At 31.1% G+C, this 20,249-nt stretch overlaps 1 protein-coding gene across 1 annotated transcript; it reads right to left on the bottom strand.

The window, feature by feature from the left end:
• Window positions 1-285: 285 nt before the first annotated feature.
• Window positions 286-19,793, bottom strand: LOC131851115 (PI-PLC X domain-containing protein 3). Its single transcript, XM_059201546.1, has 7 exons — window positions 19,227-19,793; window positions 9,495-9,646; window positions 5,492-5,736; window positions 4,912-5,124; window positions 2,664-2,751; window positions 1,742-1,976; window positions 286-892 (listed from the first exon to the last, which is right to left on the bottom strand). Exons 1-7 carry the CDS (start codon window positions 19,288-19,290, stop codon window positions 546-548), a joined length of 1,344 nt encoding a protein of 447 aa, XP_059057529.1. The 5' UTR covers window positions 19,291-19,793; the 3' UTR covers window positions 286-545.
• Window positions 19,794-20,249: the final 456 nt, after the last annotated feature.

A 20,249-nucleotide genomic window follows, 5' to 3' on the forward strand; every position in this document is an offset into this window, starting at 1 on the left:
TTACATTACCATTTGTACATGTCAATGAAGGTGATTATTTCAAAGAGGTCAAAAGTTCAATTAACTATTGGTGTCAGTTTATATTTCTAACTATTCTCGACTAATCATCTCAAAGTTATATTCATATCAGTCTTCAGCACATTTAAATACGTTCTACTCATCATCATCATATTTTTGTAGACAATGACGACTAAACTGTGTTAGTTAGGATATGCCATTTGAATGGAAAGAAAAGAAATTATAATGTTCTATTTAATTTATATACAAAATTGTTTGTTAGTGATGGACTAGTACGTGGTTATCTTACATTAATAAAATGCTTAAAATTATCTCACTAGTAACATTTTACATGCTTTAATATCTGGCAGTGGCATGTAGCGGCGGATACCTTGCTCTTTGAGGTAGCTCTATTTTTTGATATAGCTGAATGAATTGGAGCGATTTCTATGACGCGGCAGCCATGGTGATCGTCCCACCGCAATAGTGATACGGCCGCGATGCGACTTTACGTGGAGTCCGCCATTTCTAGATTTAACGCTATGACGTCATAAACGACTCGATGCACGTTCGACATTAAGGGCTATTGAAACATCTATAACATCGTTTCCGAGGAAGAAGTCTGATGCTACAATATTTGCGTATTGTCGCCATCTTGTCACTAGTCGAGCGGTGACGTTCCGGTTGACAGCTTCCGCGTTATCTCTGAGGGAGCCACGAAGGAAGAGAATGTCGAGCACTGTAGGGGTAGTCTGTGCCATCGCTGAATACAATGGTGACAGTGCTGAAGGTTGCGGCGACACTGTGATCGCTTGATCTAAGTACTGGAATAGCTCAGATGGGCTGTTTGTATTCGCCCATAAGTGAGGTAGATACGGCCAAAGGAAGTTGTTTTCTGAAAACATGATATATAATATAATTTTATGTGGCGAGCCATAACATAGCTTTATAATTAAATATTACATTTCCTTTAAAATAGGCTGATATCCCATCTAATAAAACAATTTATATGATGTATCTAGGAAATGGTAACTATTATTTTAAAGTACCCTATAATTTTATTTATTAGTTTAATTGAATAAAACATGTGACATTTCCAAAAATGTCAGTATTAATTTATTTGACAGTATTGAGTCGTAAGATATTAGTTTCCAAAGCAAAACAATTTGGAATTTCCAAGAATATAGTCGTCCTGTTTGCTCGTTATCATGTTACAACGTCCGTACCTCAGAATCCTTAGAACTGTCAAAGTTTATGATATGATGAAATTGAACCCTAAATCTAAGTATTAGAGATGTCCAGTTTTGTATAACTTAATATAATATCCTTTCCTTATGAAATTGTTTACTAGGATGAAAGTAACTAAGGATATAAAGTAGGATACATACGAAATAGAAATATTTAATAATCCTATCACTCTCAATTTACAGATATACCTAACTATTATGAGTAGAAACCTATTTATTTCAAATACTGTTTATGCTTTAGATACTTATTTCATCTAACTCTGTACTACTCTACTTATAGGTTGTTCATTAAACGACCAGTCAACACGGATAAGCCTTAATTACATTTCCAACATTAATTAGTCTTGAAATGTTGTGATATATAATTAATATATTACAACATTTAAAGATTAATTACACACACAGATATCTCGGTAAGTATTAATTTTACAATTAGCATTTTATGATGGAGTTATTCATGAATGTAATATTAACAAAAAGAAGAAACTATAAGTTACCTCTCACGATAGTGTTGTCCGCGTAACTGAATAGTAACCTCTTTTCTGCGTCGAGCAATGCTTTGAGTGTCGGTCCTCGATTGCCTGGTTCCGTGGCGAAGTTTATAGCATTTGCCATGTGTGGGCCTAATTCCCTTTGAACGAGTTCTATAAGACCGTTATGTACCGGACGGATAGGTCTTCCATCTGCATCATAGAAACCTATAGGAAAGTGATGAGCGTCGAGGAACACAACCTGAAAATTTATGTAATTTTTAATTCTACTGAATTGTACGCATTATAGGTACATATAAACGGGACACATACAATTATGCCGAAAAGTTATAAACGTCTTGGTACACCCGTGCATATCCTGTTTATACATACACATAATATGTACAGTGGTAAACAAATGCGAAAAAAATTGAAAACAATGTATATCTACTTCAACTATCTATGCTTTACTTATCCGTATATCGTATTTAATTTTATTATATACATTAAAATTACTATTTCGCTTGGGTGATAGTTGTCTATGATTCCAAACGAATCGAGTCGTCTTCCATGTATACATAGATTTGTCAAAACAGCTCTATAAAGTTTATGAAAACAATATTATTATACGGTGTTTTAGTAAAGGTTATCATAAAAATATTAGTAACACGTTTCTTTTTAATACAATTTGGTGGTTTTGTCTCCTACCCCTTATATTTGTTCTTCGGAAACGAAAATTAACGTAAATATACTCTGATATAATCTAACTTACGACTTAATGTAACAGCAGTTCATTAACTTTTAACATTAACTTAATTACTTAAGGAACTTAGCAGATTTTTTATACAACTCTAAGGCTTCCCGAAATAGTCTTTAGGAAGTGTTTACCAAATTTATCAGAGTTCAGTTAAGCAAAAAAATGTCGACTGTTTAATGACATATTATTTACCTCTTTTGTATTGTCTAAGAATGTTCTAATTTCTCTTAAAAGCGGCACCAAAGGGCGGACTCGTATAAGATTGTGGTTTAGCCAGTATCTGTGAATGTAAAACAAAAAAACTATATCAATATTATATTATAAAAGCCATCTAGGCCGAAATTAAGCAGAATTAGTATTATGTGTACTAAAGAACTGATAAAAATACTTAAATATTTTTTTTGTAAGTAGGTAAGTAACGTGCATAGAAAATACCCAGACCTGCAAGAAATCGTACCCGCAACAAAGTAAGGCATTATGCTAAACCGTTGCTCCACTAATGATGTTAATTCGAATTTTTAAAACAAATACAAGAATATTAAAATTTATTTATCGGATCTACAAGCCACTGATAGCCGGTATTCATACGAGACGCATAGCGCCTTAATCATTAGGAGCAGCAATGTTTGGGGACCGTGGAATATATTGTTCATTTTCAGGCTTCGTCGGAACTACGATGACGTGATGTCAGTGACTTTTTAAACAGATACAATTTATATTAAATACGTGAAAAAGTTCTATCACTTAATCTAAACTAATCTTAACTTAATCTAAGATAAACTGACATCACGTCATCGTAGTCCCGTTACTGTATGAGGAGTACCCCCTTCGTTGTCATTCCATAGAACTACGGTACTATACTTCCGTACCCCGTAATTTCATTGTTATATTTCACACTTCAACAAAGCTTACAAAGTAAACGGCTTGGCAGTTGAAATAGATGAGAGAGAGAGATAGGCCAGTTAAGTTTACAAACGATTTAGTATATATTTTATCTGTGATAGTATACAGTATACTCCACATCGTGGTCACAGTTGAGTACAAGTCACTGATGGCAGATAGTTGAAATATTCAGTCCTAATGTTATTAGTATCTTATGTTATGTTCTTTGTTTAAGTTTTATTATTTTTTTAGTAACTATAATCGCTCTAACCTTATAAATTGCACTAACCGTAGTGAATGGCGTTGAATTGTAGATACAAATCTATATTGCATTTGAACTATATCGCATGGTTCGTCTTATAAACTGAATTCTATGTTATCGAAAGTCCATAGTATATCGTATTAATTTTTTTAATTACTAGAATATTAACAATGGTGTCTCGTAAGACTCAGACAATATTAAAATACATGCAAAAACATACATTAATAACTTCACATAAAAGTAAGTAAAGTTTAACTTTGCACAATAGGTAATAGGAAGTCATGCGAAACAAGTGAATATTGCATATGATACATCGTAAATGTATATTGCGGATATGTCATTATAAGGGGTTCTTTCCGCAAACATGAGTATGGATAAGTATTGATTATAGCACAGATTATAGTCTGTACAATGCTCCTATCTCCATATCCTAAGATACGGAATGCATGCATGCAATTATATTTACTCGTTATGTAAGAATCGAAGTGTTTGCGACAAAATAATTTACCGATACATATTTAATGAAAGTTGTATTTTTTTCATATAAAAATTTTGTTATTGTAGAGCCTTAACTATTTATATTATTCAGTACATAATATTTATATCAATTTGGAATCAACCGTTAATACGAAAAAAGCCGAATTAAGATCGTTTCACTTAGTTGCTTTATGGCGACAAGTTAAAAACGATCGTATCTTTTTAGAATATGCGTTTTTCGATTTGCGGTTTCCGGCTTTTCGAACCGAGTTCGTAGTTATCTAATTGCGGCCTTTAGAGCTGGTTCGAGACAGCTTCAAATAGCCTATTGTTGGTAATTACTGTGAGTGCATATTTGAAAATGAGGTTCTTTTTCTTCGTTCTAGCATAGATAACATAATATTTCTAGGAATTAAATATACATATTATATTTACCATTAGACCTTTCAAGTTATTTTTTTGTAGGTATGTAAAAAATATGATGTTCTAATACCAATCAATATATGGATCATCTAAAGATTGATAGAACCAAATTCTGCAGCCAAATAATTCTGTTTACAAATTATTTGTCGTTTTATAGAGTACTATATTCCAGCGAAATTACTAGAGTAAGGTGCATTACTAAATTATGTTATTGCATTCATAATTATGTATAGTTGAAACGTTTGAAAAGAGTCTTTACTCTCCTACGTTCTCAGTCGTTCTTTGTCTGGAACTATTTTAAGAAATAAAGGTAAAGACTTATCTTAACCTATGTAAATAAAGGTATTTTTGATTTAATTTGACTAGTTTTAGCCATCTCACAAGGGGTAAACTTACCTGTCATCTTTGTTTTGATAATATTCGTAGTAAGCAATCCTGAAGTCTAAATATCTGATGCCATGGACAAGTTGGGCCCAGATGGACCGATCCTGGCAGAGTACGAAACTGTCCCGTGAGACTGTGCTGATCTCTGTGTTGAACCTCCAAGCGCCCGCGTTATGGGTACCTGCTATGGCCAGCTCTCCAACGCGCAGTCTGTTTATTTTGTCTCTGAAAATTGTTAAATTGTAACTGTTGAAGCATTTTCCATGGTTGTTTAAAATTATAAGTACACTAGCAATATTTTTAAAAACTGCATGCTTGAAATACAGTTAATTTTAGCCTTTGATAATGTAGCTTTTTATAGGTGAATAAACTTTAAAAATTGTTTATTTATAATAGCCATTAGTTTAGATATAGCGTGATAATTTTTTGTGAGCTGCCTATATTTTGGTTATTTTAAATAGTGATCATTCATTCAACTATTCTTTATAAGTATCATAATCTTTTCTCACACAGGTCGGACTGATAAAATGGAAGAGCAACCCGCCAATGCAAAATTGCTGTATTGTTGCACAATAAAATATTTATTTCTTACCCATTATCTTCCATCCACGTCGGTTGTATTTTGAGGCAGTTATAAGCTAGTATTTGGACGTCACCTGCTGCTACCCACGGCCAGAGACATTGCGGACCTTTTCGCCCAGGACCTGTCAACCAGTCGCCAGGCAACGCACCTTCGCCAAGAGACGTGTTAGTGATTATGAAGCCGTCTACTGAATTTAACGGGTATGTCTCTAACGCATTATTCCATGATAGCGGCCTACTGTTGAAGAGTCCTATCTGTGGACGCAAAATACAGATAATGTATTAAGTGAAAATTTCAAGCAATTACTCACTTAACTTATTCACTAGAATAAGTTAACAGCAATGGTAACAGGAAATGCAAGTAATTTGTAATTTTGTCTTACTTCAACGTAAAGGGTTGATTGTTACTATAATAAATGAATATAATTGAATTTGGTTTAAAACAAATGTAAAACATTTTTCTATTGCGTACATGTACCTATACATGCTGTTCAGTAGCTTGCAATGACAAGGTTCTAGTCACGATATCTTAGTTTTCAGGAATGGTATTGTAAACACTATTACAGTGTTATTCTTGGTAAACACAGGCTTTTAGTCGCGATGATGTGCTTGGTCTGTTTAAGTCTTGTAGCTATCTTATCTTAAAGTCGCCATCAAGGCGGTGCGGTGGTCAGCTTATTTCCTTTCTCATTACATTAAAAAAGTTAAAATGAATGACAGATAGATAAATTGTTTATTTCTCTATATCAAACATAAAGTCAAATCAGAGTTAGAAAATAATATTATAATATAAATAGAATACGTGTGGGCAGTTTTACGTGAATAGGCAATCAAGTCAGTATAAAGCTACATAGTACCTGGAGCGCTGGAATTCTCTTACCTTGAATTAATTCATAATGACTATACTTTAAGTATAGAAACGTAAAGAATAGTAATTATGATGAATATATGGTATAATAATATTGTAAAGCTGAAGCATTTGTTTGTTAGGTTGAACGCGCTAATTTCAAGAACTACTGAATTGAATTGAAAACATCTTTATTTTAGATAGCATATTTATCAAGAAGGCTATATAACATTTCGCTAAGGCAAATAGGAGCCAAGCATCATTTAAAAAAAAAACGCTGTCAAACATGCTGTTACTATACAGTACAGCATAGTAGTACTCAGTGAAGTTTCATTCATTTATTGTACTGAACATTAGCGTATAAACACTTCCATTTTTGTTATATTTCATAACATAGCGCTCGAGGAACCATTGATGCGGTGCATAATAAGAACGCGGTCTTCACCAACTTTGTCACGTTGTATCGGTTATACAATAATGTAATACAAAATAGTTATGACACAGTTATGGCAGGTTCGTTTTTACATCCTTTCAATGGTTAGATTGGTTAATTTTTTGTCAGTTACATAATTAAAATTAGGTATTTTAATCAGGCTTAGAACTTTATTAACAATTTTCGTTTATATCTATAAAAGTAAAGGGTTTATACCTTATATATACATTAGTAAATCTGAAAAAAATAATAGAAATTGTAAAAAAAGAGTAGGTACTAAAGTAAGAATACGAAATGAAGAAAAATGCGGTAAATACGAGTGAAGGTTGTAGTTAATTTCATTAGGTGCAAGTTTATTTATTATTTTTCTTTACGGAATATTCAACCCGTGTAGTTTATTACAGCTTGGTTTGACTTTTTTTAAGAACTTTATTTTTATGTTATTTCTATTTAATCGAGCATGAAATATTACAACAAAATAAAATACTATTATGTTATTACATAGATCATTTGCAAAATTGTGAACATTCAACTTTACAACACGCTTTGGTAGGCATGCAAACCGCTTTGTTTGCACCAATGGGTATCAATGAGCAATAAAGTTGTTAAGAAAATTGTTGGTGAAGTGCAGAGTGAGTAGGTACAACGACACATTACTATCAAATGAAATGTCAACTGATTCAGTGTGACCCGGTCAAGGGTCAGAGACAAAAATAATTTAGGTATATGATTTCGTCTACATATTTGATTTATCACTATTGACTACGGCTTGTCCATTTTTGTCATGTTACATAGTTATACGTCGTTGTTTCAAGGTGAAGGATGTGCTAATCAGTGTAATCAGTTTTTTTTTAATAAGATGGGTGTGTGTTTGGTCTATTCTGTATTAGAAAGAATACAAGAAGTACCTGTACGCATAATATAATGTTTCATTTATAGAATCAATCATTAGTACAGCCTTGATCTGGCGTTGTGAATACGTAGCTGTTTAGGATGTTATAAATTTGATGTTTTTGTCTCTGTGTGACATCATAGCTCATAAACAAAGGGACCGACTAGGATGAGTTTTTTTATTGAAAGCCAACAAGTTTGTCACGTTAGCTTGTGACTGAGATGAGTTATATATAAGTATTAATTGCTGAATATAATTAGACATTCGACCAATCGGGCCCAACTGTCATATCCTACGACTAGAGTTGGTGGAACCAATATCCTTTGACAAATTCGACTGAGATGAGTTATATATAGTATTAAGTTGGTGGAACCAATACCTTGCCTTTGACAAATTCGACTAGAGTTGGTGGAACCAATATGATGTAACTGAAAGCGACGAATCATATCGGTAGAAACTTTAAAATACCTTTCTTTTAAGTAATTAGAATAGCTATTTGCTCGGATCTTCTGTTAGTAATTGTCGCTTAGAGTCAGAAATACTACTGATATTATCATCAACTGTGATACTACTAATGCGTTGCCATTACGGAGAACTGAAATCTTCAGCTCCTAATCCTGTAATTTCATGACTTATCCCACCCTTCGACCGAAACATATATAAATATAATATAAAACAAGCTGCATGAGGTCTGAAATAAGTAAGACTGAGGTAACCACGCATTGACTTGTTCTAGAGTCTGCCTGGGTATAGTATATATAGTAGTAGTCTTTTATGAGGAAGGTTTTGTAATCTTATTCTAACAACTTCTAAGTTCCAATTTTTAGAAACCGTAAGTTACACCGTTTACATTTATTTTTCTTTGTACCACGAAAAGTTTTAATTAATTAATGTTAACCGTAGCACATTTTATCCGTTTCGCTCTGTGTTTACCGTCGCTTGAAGTAATTTTCAGAAAATCTTGTTTATTTAGATATATTTTTTAAACCACATTCTACTTGCATGTTTATCCATGTAATCATGATTTCCTGAGATAAGTAGTCCGTGCCCATGGACAAATGCTACTATTGTGTATGCTAAATTTCGTATTTTGATGTAGATTGGCTAAGCCGTTACGACGTGAATGCATAAAAAACAAACATACAAACTCACATGTCATATTTATGCCTAGTATTAATTAGAATGAATAAAGTATATAAAAACACTCATTGTAAATATCTAATACAACAATGTTTGGTCACATTGCGTAGGTTGTCTGGAAGTAATTGAGTAAAATACGCCATCGTAATAATTATTCTTGTAAGATTGTTGTATCTTTGTACATTAAGATTTTATTAATAACTAGCTGTATTCTCGACCCCGTCTGTGTGAAATTTAACAAATTATTTAATTAGAGAAATTTTCTAATATAAAAGTAGTCCAAGTTACTCCTTATTACATCATCTACCTGCCAATAAAAGTTCCGTCAAAATCTATCCAGCCATTTCAGAGATTAGCCGGAACAAACAGACCGACAAATAGATAAAAATTGTAAAAAATGTTAGTTTGGTATATGTACCGTATTTATATTCATATGCATGTAGTAAAAAACGGTTAATATTGAAATAATATGATAAACATACACTTCAATTTAATTTATATGTATAGATTATATTATTTTACAGTACAGTACTTTAATAAATAACTTTTGAAACTTCTCTCTCATTTAATTTATAATCAAAAATATAAATAATAATAAATCAAATACATTAATTATAAATTTAATTTGACATTTTTATATGTAATATTTTTATTAACACAGGAATAAATATAATTTTTAATATAACAGATAGTTTACTTACTTCTCTCGGTATAGTGGAACAGCCATTAAAATCCCAATTCAGCTCTATTGCATCGAGGAGGTTTGGTGCCAGTGTTCTTTGGATAGCTGGAGAGTGGATGGTAATCCACACCCTACCACAAATAGACCCTTCTAAAAATTGATCTTTTGTAGCTGAAAATATATATTTTTAATTTCAATTGATATACATTATATACAACATAACAAAGTTATGTTATAAGTTATTAACATCATATTTATCATTATAGATTTTTATAATGATAAAATTATGTTAATGAACAAAGCAAATTAAAGTATAAATTTTAAAAAGTAAATGGTTTATACATAGATTATATTTTAAATTCCATTGAGTATTATTTTTAAGATATTCCAAAAATGTCATGAGTCATCATTAGAAAATAAAATATTTACGAAAGATCATAAAATGTAGATATTTTTCAATTTAAAAAATATCGTAAAAATTTTTTTTTTCATGTTACGTAAATGGATAGATACTTTATTTGGAATATATATATAAAGAAGTAATACAAATAATAGAGAGATACTCGTGTACTTTTAGTTACATAGGTCGTAATAAGGTGGTTTTATTACTGAAAATATGTCAGTAGTTTTTATACATCATATATTGAAGTATTACAATATTACCATTATATATAAATATGGAAAGAAATCCTCCGTCACCGTCTTTATTATCACAAAATTGTTATTACTGTTCAAAAAGCTTATATAAGTTTAGAATATTATTTTGTTAATTGCTTGCACCATTATTTTCCTTTCACATCATTAATAGAACCGTGATTCGGGATTATTAGTCATTCTAATATACAACTATTGTTATGATATACCATTATTAGGGGTTGACGCAGTTTCTTTTCCTCTTCCATTCATCTCTATGAGTAGGTGACATATTAACTATGTCCATATTTCGTTCCAAATATCTGTAGTACAATACTCTTTTATCTTACAAATACTATAAACGCGACAGTTTATGTGTGTGTATAGATGGATGGATGTTTGTTACTCTTTCACGCAAAAACTACTTAACGGATTTTCATGCAATCTACATTCATATCAAATGATAGCTTCAATGTTCGGTCGTGAAAAGGTAACAAACAAACAGACAGTTATTACTAATAACCCTTGGTTTATGATAGCAAATGACACGCGCGACGGCTAGTACACGACGCTCAGATATAGGTACGTGATCTATCACACATGGATTATGCATGTACCAATAGCGAAACTAACTATTGTACTAGTCGAAAATATAAACTGTTTATTTTTATGTAAAGACAAATATGACATTCTAGTGGACAAAGCTATCGTGTTTCCGCATCCAGTTTTTAATTGGCTAGTTGACTCACGCAACTTCGTCTCCACCAAATTTTTCCATTTGGGAATAATTTTCCTTACAAGTTTGCTGCTCCTACATTAAAAGGATAGTACCAGAGTAAGTAGTACCGGATATTAATCCGAACATCCAAACTCAGAAACTTTAACTCTTACATATATTAATATATATGTAGTTAGGTAGTTTATAATGACTAGAAATGAATATTTATGTAGTTAACAAAATATCAATTCGTTCAGATATTATTGCTATGGTCAATGAATTGAATGAAAAATTGGAATACACAGTTATTTTTATAAAAAGTACATATAAGCTTTTATGCATGCTTGTCTAATAATAGTAATCGATGATTAATTCAATTAATCACCGATTATTATTAGGCAAGTCAAGTGTACTTATTTATCTACTGGTACTTTGATAACTAACTAAGTATTATGAGGAGATGCTATCGTGTATTAATTATGATAATTGTACTAATAATTTGATTGATACCTATTAATTTGTTTATAAATATCAGACGGACTCTTTGATTTAACTAAGTATAATTCAAGATAAGTAAGGATTTTATAAATATTTATTGAAATTTTCACAGTGTTGACACTGATAAATTACAGTGTCGGTAATTCAAAATAGGAATATAAATATACTTTCAATCATTCTTTTATAAGATAATTAAAAAGTATCTGATTACCCTGCTAGTTGTAATAGTCACAATGGTACGAGTATATATATTATTTTATATGTATACTAGCTACCCACTCCGGCTTCGCAGGTGTGTACATGTATTATATAAACCTTCCTCTTGAATCACTATATATTATATATTTACCGCTATAAATCGCTTTAAAATCCGTTGCGTAGTTTTAAAGACAGACAGCGATAGCGACTTTGTTATATAGGTACCATGTATTAGATAATTTTCATGTATAACTTAGCAAGAGCAATTTTGAAGTAATTTACGAAATTAAACTCAAGATCAAAGTTAAAACCAGTGGATAATTATCTATTTGATGCTAATCCAGAAATCGGTTGCCGTCATTCCTCAGATTAAAATGAACAGCCACTTTTATTGATTGAAGTTGGAAAAGTACCCTTCACCTCGTACCCCTTACCCTTATTCAGAATATAGAATAAATATAGTCAATTAAATTATGATTTTGTTTCGGTACAACTCACGGTATAATTCAGAAATGTATCATTAAAATATATTCTGTGGTTTTTGTGATTACATGGTGTTATTTTAATCGTATTAATTTAGTTTAGTCAGTTAATATAGGTTCATAGTTAAATGTGTATTCCATCACCGTCAGTGCAACTAGCATATACCTGTATTTTTACGTACATACACGTTTTAGTATTTGGATAATTCGACCCGATTTTAAAGCGGAATCAGATGGGGGCGCAGACCATTTAGGTCTATATGAAACTGAAAATATAAACATGATAAATGTTAATGAGTAATTTGATATTTATCCATTATAAGATTATTTATTATTATATATTTTTTAATTTTCTATGTTAAACTAATCATTCATTATAGTTAAATAAAGAATATAAAACAAAAATCATTGTATTATATTTACTTTTAGAAAACTACTAATGTGTAAAAAGATCATGATTTCAGCCATTTTCTTACATAATTATATTTGTGTACTACAGAAAAAAAAAAACATAAATTAATGTGGTTGGAGCAAGGAACACTGCTCCTCGTAAGGCCAATTATTAAAAAATAAGATGGTTGAGCCATGCTTTTTGTAACGACAGTTTTTAAAAAGTTTTCCTAATAATTAGCCTTTAATGGAACATTACCTTACATGGTCCACCTTAGATACGAGTATATTATTTAAATTACAACTTTATTACCGTTTGTTTGTTAAAAACCTAATTTATTAACTTATTAGTAATATAACTAAATTTAAATACGATTTTTATAATTCACAGCCAGTTTTTTCTGTGTAGAGTCGTTACGAGTCGTTCAATGAAGTCGAGTTTTAATTGACATGCAATCCAAATGCTTTCCATGGCGTATACCAATACGATACTTTGGATTGATATGCACTGTATATTCTGCATGTGCCAAATAAATCAACGATTACTGTCACCGTATAATATTTGGCGAGTAACGTCAGTATCAGGGCTGCCTAACAAATAACAGGAAGAAATGTAAATTCTGTTAAAATGTCCTACATTACTTTATTGGGCTCTTTGACCTCAATTTTTTTTCGTACTACTCTAATGTTGTTGGCCGCAGCTGGCCTTTACAGCTTCACTGGACGATTTCAGATGGCACTCCAAACTCGCGGAAGGACTTATAGGCCGGCTGAAGGCCAACTCCCGCCTGACGGAAACAACTTTAGTCTGAGGGCACAGCTAGGTGTTCTAACCTCGGCTCAAACCGTCGTAATTTCGATACTCATTTGAATTGGACGGGGGATCGATCGGAGAAGACTGACCTCGTATATTATAATTTATTACCGATTTTCGTTTTGATTTAAGTGTGTTTAAATTGTATACAATTTTGTATAAGGATGAAAATGTGTTCGTACTAAAGGCTAAAAATTTCGGAACTGTACGAGAAACTTTGTACAATTGGCATCCCTGGTCAGTACGCTGCACGCAAAGTAGCGTTGTTATATAACAAATGGTTGGTGTGTATGTCTCTATTCTCTCGTATGTATTTGTTCCGCCAGTTATTGCGTTAACATTTTTACTAATGTTTGTCACGGATATACTCAGTAGTTTCATTGTGGGTTTAATTTACTTTACTATTGCAGTAATAGAAGACTCATTAATTTACAAAATATGTATATATATATTTTTTTAAACGCCTTTTTAAATAATATATTAGTAATAATTTGTCAGAATTTTAGTATTCTCTCTGTTTTCACCCCCAGCCATATTTAATTCAAAACATACCCTGCGATTTGTTGGGCACAAGTCAGGTTTGGTGTTTATGACCATATCGTTGACAATTTATAATACCGATCAGAAACAAAGTCGTGGCGGTATGTAATTATGAATAGATAAGACTTCGAAATTGTAAGAAAACTTATCTTCTAATTTTTAGATCACAGTTCTAAGCTATTCATTCCCGCCATATCGTTTTAAATAAAAGAGAGCCGATATCTGTCAAATTTAATTAAGTTCCGATCAGTTGTTTAGAGTCGAAAAGGTAACATACAGACAGTCAATTATTGCATTTATATTATTAATATGAAAGAATGGATTTAATTGATGAAGAAGACCCACCTAGAAGTTCTATGCTAGAAGACCTAGAGGTTCTATGCTATCTCTAAAATTCATCTCAGTATATTCTGAGGAAATGAAATCGACAATTCACCGACGACTTTGTATTAAGGCTTCCTTTGATATTTTTTGTTTAGTATATTATGTTATCTGTAGTTATGCCAAATATACAATGCCAATAGCATTTAAAAATTCGATTTCATAGGTAATTAGGTTAAGGTTATAGACTAATGACATAATAATAAGAGTAATATTGTGTACTAATTCATGGTTAGGTATATCTAGTATCTACTAACATATAAACCATGATAAACTAGTTGATAAATAGAATATACAAATTATATCTACTAATTTTATTGCTATAGTTAAGCATTATTATATATATTGGCCAATAAATACTTCATCCAATTTAATTTTTATTTGTTATTTTACCTTCATCCGTATTTAAGAAAACAATATTTTCAATTTAACATTAATTGTTGTTTTTAATGTACATGCCTAAATTTATGTAAGTAATTAATGTTTTTCAAATACAGTTCATTGTTAATCTAAATTTCATAATAATTTTACAACAATGTAATATTTAATAACGCCAAAGTTAGAACGCCAGTTTAGAAACTTAAACATTACAGTTTCGGTAACTGTTGGTTCGGTAGCCGTTGTGAAGTCTTTTTATAGAATGTTTTTATAAAATATCATCTTGGAAAATGTCTTTTTTTACTATCATTCTTATTCTTATGTTATACGAACTTAAGTAAAACGAACGTACAGAATATTTGCATTCTGTATGTTCGTTTTCTAGCTAACTCCTAAATGACTGGAACGATTTGAATAAAATTCAATATGTAACAATAATAATAATAAACTTTATTTTACTGCTCACAAGGAATCTTACAATATAAATAAATTATATTTAAACTTACATGCTGTTTTAGAGTCTGAACTACAGTACAGATCTCCAGGCTCTCTCCGGGACCTGACTGTACTATGTAATACGTCTTTAAACATATTAAGAAATCTGTTTGTGAGGTGAAGTATATACAATTTCTACCTGGGTGTGGAGTATATGATAGTTAGTGCTGTGTGTGTGTGTGATGATGCATGAAACCTCTCTGTGTATGTCTATTAATGTTTGTTATTAATATGTTGAAAATATAACTCGCATTTCCAGGAAAGACGCCACGACGTCTACTGGTCCATCAGTAGATATTAAATATTACTGAAAACCCCGTATCTACATGATTGCTGAGATACAAACATTCCACCAATCGCGGCAAAGACTAACTAGGTACAAACTGGAAATGAAATATTACTTCCTATAATTAAACCAATATTATCTTATGGGAGGCCGATGGCAGTCATGCTGTTAAACTAGTTCTGTCTACGGAGCAATGTGAGGACACATTTAAAATTTCTTTACTCACAGGATTAGGATTTAATAACATTAAATTCTATCTCGAGATTAAAGAAATTTAAAATTAATACTAATATCACAGATAACATAATATTCTAATATTATACCTGTGAAAGTATATATATATGTGTCTTTGTCTCCTTTTCAAAACTAAACGCCTGAATGGATCTTTATAAAATTGGACATGATATTGGACAATATATCTAATTGTAAAACGAGGACCTATAATAAGGGATTATTACTAATGTGGACTTATGAATTAGATAATCATGATCCTCATTATGTTATATAAAAACAATAGTAATTTATCATGAGGGATGAGAGTTGATCGTCAAAGGTATGTATAATATCGGCTAACTTTTTCGATGATTAGAATAACCAATTCTAATATTCTAAAAAGATATCCCGTATTCGGATACCTTAGGACACAACCTATATTTACGTCAATAGTCAATAAAATACGTTTAACCGTCCTGTCTGAAGGCAAAAAACAATAATAATAAACAGACACAAAAGTAACCCTTCGCAATATTAATATATGTCGTTGTACTAAAGACAGATAAAAAAGGATAATGGAAATACTATTACGTCAGTAGTAGGCAAAATTTATTACGTATGAATATATTGGAATATATTCTACACATAAATTAATAATTTAGGTTTTTGACTTGTGTTTCTACTTTCATTTATCGTATGATGACAGTGAACGGTAAAATTATATCTATTTATAAAGTATTTTAAATTCAGTTCGGATTATATCTGTAGGTATATTGAAAGTATTAATCAATTAGGTGAATAATCTATATTATGTAAAAGTGGAATGTACAATAAATGATTATATTTCACATGAATGGTATCTATAGACAATATCACACCAGCTGAGCCCGCAACTTTGTATTCGTATAACTTTCTTGATTGTTAACTGTTGAAACAAAACAAGCACTAAGATTTTCGCGTACAAACACACAGATCAACAGACAAAAATTCTAACAATCGTTGTTTTGGTACTTTTATAAAGTGCTCACTTTTTTTAATCATCATCATCGCAGCCCGGAAGACGTCCACTGCTGGACATAGGCCTCCCCCAAAAATCTCCACGACGATCGATCCTGCGCTGCTCGTATCATATTTTCATATTTATGGATAATTTCCTCAGTATCTTATCTGTGGTATTAATTTATTCATTTTATAAATAGCTGTTACCAGTAGCATTGTCCTTGCGGAAATTGATTTGATTCCTATTACAACAGATAAGATACCATGCGAACTTTTAAGAAAACTTTTCTAATGATTGTGTATGTTACTTATCTAAGAAATCTCTGTCTAATTTTCGATTTAATGCAAAAAAAAATATTATTCAACAAACAGGTGTAGTTTCACCTGTTTGTTGATTAATAATTTTTTTGATGATTTGTTGATAATAATTATCGGGTCTTCTTTTATCTATCAAACATTGAATATAAGTATATAATAATTTATGGTCTTATTTTGTAACTTTATCTGTCTGTGTAACTCACTGGTGTTTGTTATATTTACCCTAATTTCATACAGAAGAACCCTTCCGAAATTAAGAGATGAAAAGAAGTAGTGAAGCATGTATTTCTTAGTTCCTATTATTTTAAACCCACAACTTCTCCTAGAACTGTTAGTACTTCGTCGTTGTTATTTACCGCACCTGACATACATTAGTCAGATCGCGTGCATGTTTTTTTACCGACTTACGTTATGCAAGAGTAAGAAATCGTTGTGGTAATTAAAACGATTTGTTAATTGTAGTATGACTTTGCATACATTTTGAATACAATTGATGTCATTTTGTAAAGATGTAGAGAGTATAGGTACTTAAAATATTTATAACTTCTTGTCAGACAACACATTTACAATAATTCACAGTGTCATTCTACTGTTATAAGTGAATAAGAGTGCATATTTCTGGTATGTGTATAGGCATGATCAGCTGATAACCACAGATTGACATTCTTGTTTCAATAACTTAGCCACATCCATAGAAATCCATTCAACCTCCAATAAACCAAAAAACTCCCCTGTCACTACGGTTTCGTCACTGAAGACCCCGGCTATTGCGTGGAGGAGACAAGAATTTCTATATATTGGATGTCATATAGTGGATGGTCAGTTTGTTTTCAATGTATTTAACTTGAAGCTCTAGCGTTGTTGGTACTTGTAAGTTAAAAGGTTAACACGAGAGTAATCTTTATGCTTAAAAAATAATTTGATAAATTTAATTTATTATTAACGAACACCCCTAATTAAAATACAGTACATTTATTTATATGTACTGTATTATTTCATACAAATTACAAACTTAGACATGCTTTATATTTTTTACTATTTTAAATTAATTTCATCTCATTTTGGTAGGTACCTACACTCTCCTCAATTCATAGTATATTTATATTTTTGTACCTTATCACAATTTTTTTTTGTAAAGTATGTACAGAGGATTTAAATGTTTTATATATTACTACATATTCCTGCGTATTATCATCATACTTATGGTGATTAAGTGACTTTGACACATAGTGTTTTTAATATATATGTATACGATAGTAAAGTTTTCTACTATAATATTATCTTTGCATTTATGTTGTTATCATAAACAAAAACGCATATTATTTTAATGTCGTTTATTATATTCCAAAATTAATATTTTTGTTTTAATATAATTATAATATCGTATACACTTAAGATTATTTTATTATCACGTCCAATCAATCGTGTTATTATTATTGGTATGTCATAAACGTCGTAATAAACGATAAATATTGACGTTAATAATTAGTTCTCTACACGTGATTTATCAAGATGACCCCATGGGTTCATTAATAAAAAAATAACAATTAGAAGAAACGTGTCTGAATTAATTTAAACTCAGTTTGTGTACATAAATAAACATACAATGTTTTTGCTCATATGTCCCAACTCTAGACACGTACGGCCTTTAAAAATATCGATAAGCAGTATTTTTATTTCTTTATAAATAATAGTAGTTTAAAGTTGGGATGTACTAATTCTTATATCTTGACAGGTAAAAGTCGCCCACGGCGGTTATTACTTTTTTTATTCGCTAAATTATAATTAATTCTCTCTACTATATATTATATTACTCTCTATACTCTTTGGACAAGTGCTATTTGTAGGGCCTTGATTACGTGGTACTGATTAATTTTCTTTATCGATATTATATACTGTTTGGTACATATTTTTATATATTTAAATAACCCAAATGCTTATGTATCTTGTAATTTCATTTGCATACAAATTGCAATGAAATTTTAAGGATTTAAAATTTGGTTTATTTTGCTTCTTAATAGGAATATCTGTATTAATATTAGTGGTAGTTACATGTACAATATTTATAAATGAATTTAAAATATTTATAAATATTGTGCATGTAAAATTAAAAATGTTGGTTATCATACAGAACGGTGAAATGGAAGTAAAAATTAAGCAATATTTTCTTTAAATACTCGACAAACGAATGGTTATCTTATGGCTATCACATATTTTTGATAAGTTCTTATTAAGGTTGGCATTAAAATATAAAGAGATAAAGACTGCATTTGTATAAAATAAAATTTATGTCTGAATTTCATAAAACTTTTTTTTTATAATATTATTGTGATATTGTGGATATCGTTAAATACTATATAAAAAGATAACTATGATATTCATTAAAATTGCAAAAATTTAAAACTTACGCGCAATAGAGGCCCCGAGAGCGGTTGTGGCAAGCACTACCAGAGCGTACAACGACACGGCCATTTCACACTATTCCTCTTGCGCCACTGAACCACAAGCAGATTTGGCGTTCTTTAGTTACAATTGACTGCTGTGCTTGCGTCGACCGCTATCATAAATTACATGTTACTCGTACAAGAGGTATTCTGTTGATCTCTATTACGGTTTGCGTCGACAAACATGTCAATGTATGCCGCAAGATCTAAATGACCGAGTATTTCGGATTTTGAAATGCATGACTATGCGGGCTTCCGACAATATCCTGGGTTCCGATTGAGAGTCGCGTGCGTCGCCGTGGTATTGCACCAAGTGTGCCCTGGGCAAGCACGTGCAGATCGGCGGATGTATCCTATCAACTGCCAAACGTTTACAAAGGAGATTGAACATCGAGGTTGGATTTTGTCGTACTTGAAATAATATCTTCTCACTATCCGATTTTTTGATAAGTATGTTTACTTTAACGTGTTACATCATCTTACGTATAACAATAAAATAATATAAGATACGATTATGTTTTTAGTATTAGTATTGTACTCGGTCTACGAACAAAATGTTTTATAGACTACACAATAATATGCTTGACTAGCCATTCCAATGACTAAGTTTGCGTAATTAATGAGAAAATCCAATTTACCCTACTGTAAATTGTGTGGCACAGAAGAAATGCAAACAAACCAAGTACATGAGTAGCAATGTTTCACCGTGTTTTAGATAATCCATAATTAAATTCACTAGAATGTTGTATTACTTTTTCTGTAACTGCAGAAACGTAATATATTATACATATGTATAAATTTGTTCTTTTTCAAATCAAAATATTATTACAAATTTTAACGATGTACATGTATTATATATATAAACCTTCCGCCAGAATCACTCTATCTATTAAAAAAACCGCTTCAAAATCCGTTTCGTAATTTTAAAGATTTAAGCATACATACGGACGGACAGGCAGCGACAGCGATTTTGCTTTATAATATATA

This window comes from Achroia grisella, unplaced genomic scaffold (assembly GCF_030625045.1).
Source record: "Achroia grisella isolate CSIRO2021 unplaced genomic scaffold, CSIRO_AGI_Agris_v1 utg780, whole genome shotgun sequence".
NCBI classification, from domain to species: Eukaryota; Metazoa; Arthropoda; class Insecta; order Lepidoptera; family Pyralidae; genus Achroia; species Achroia grisella.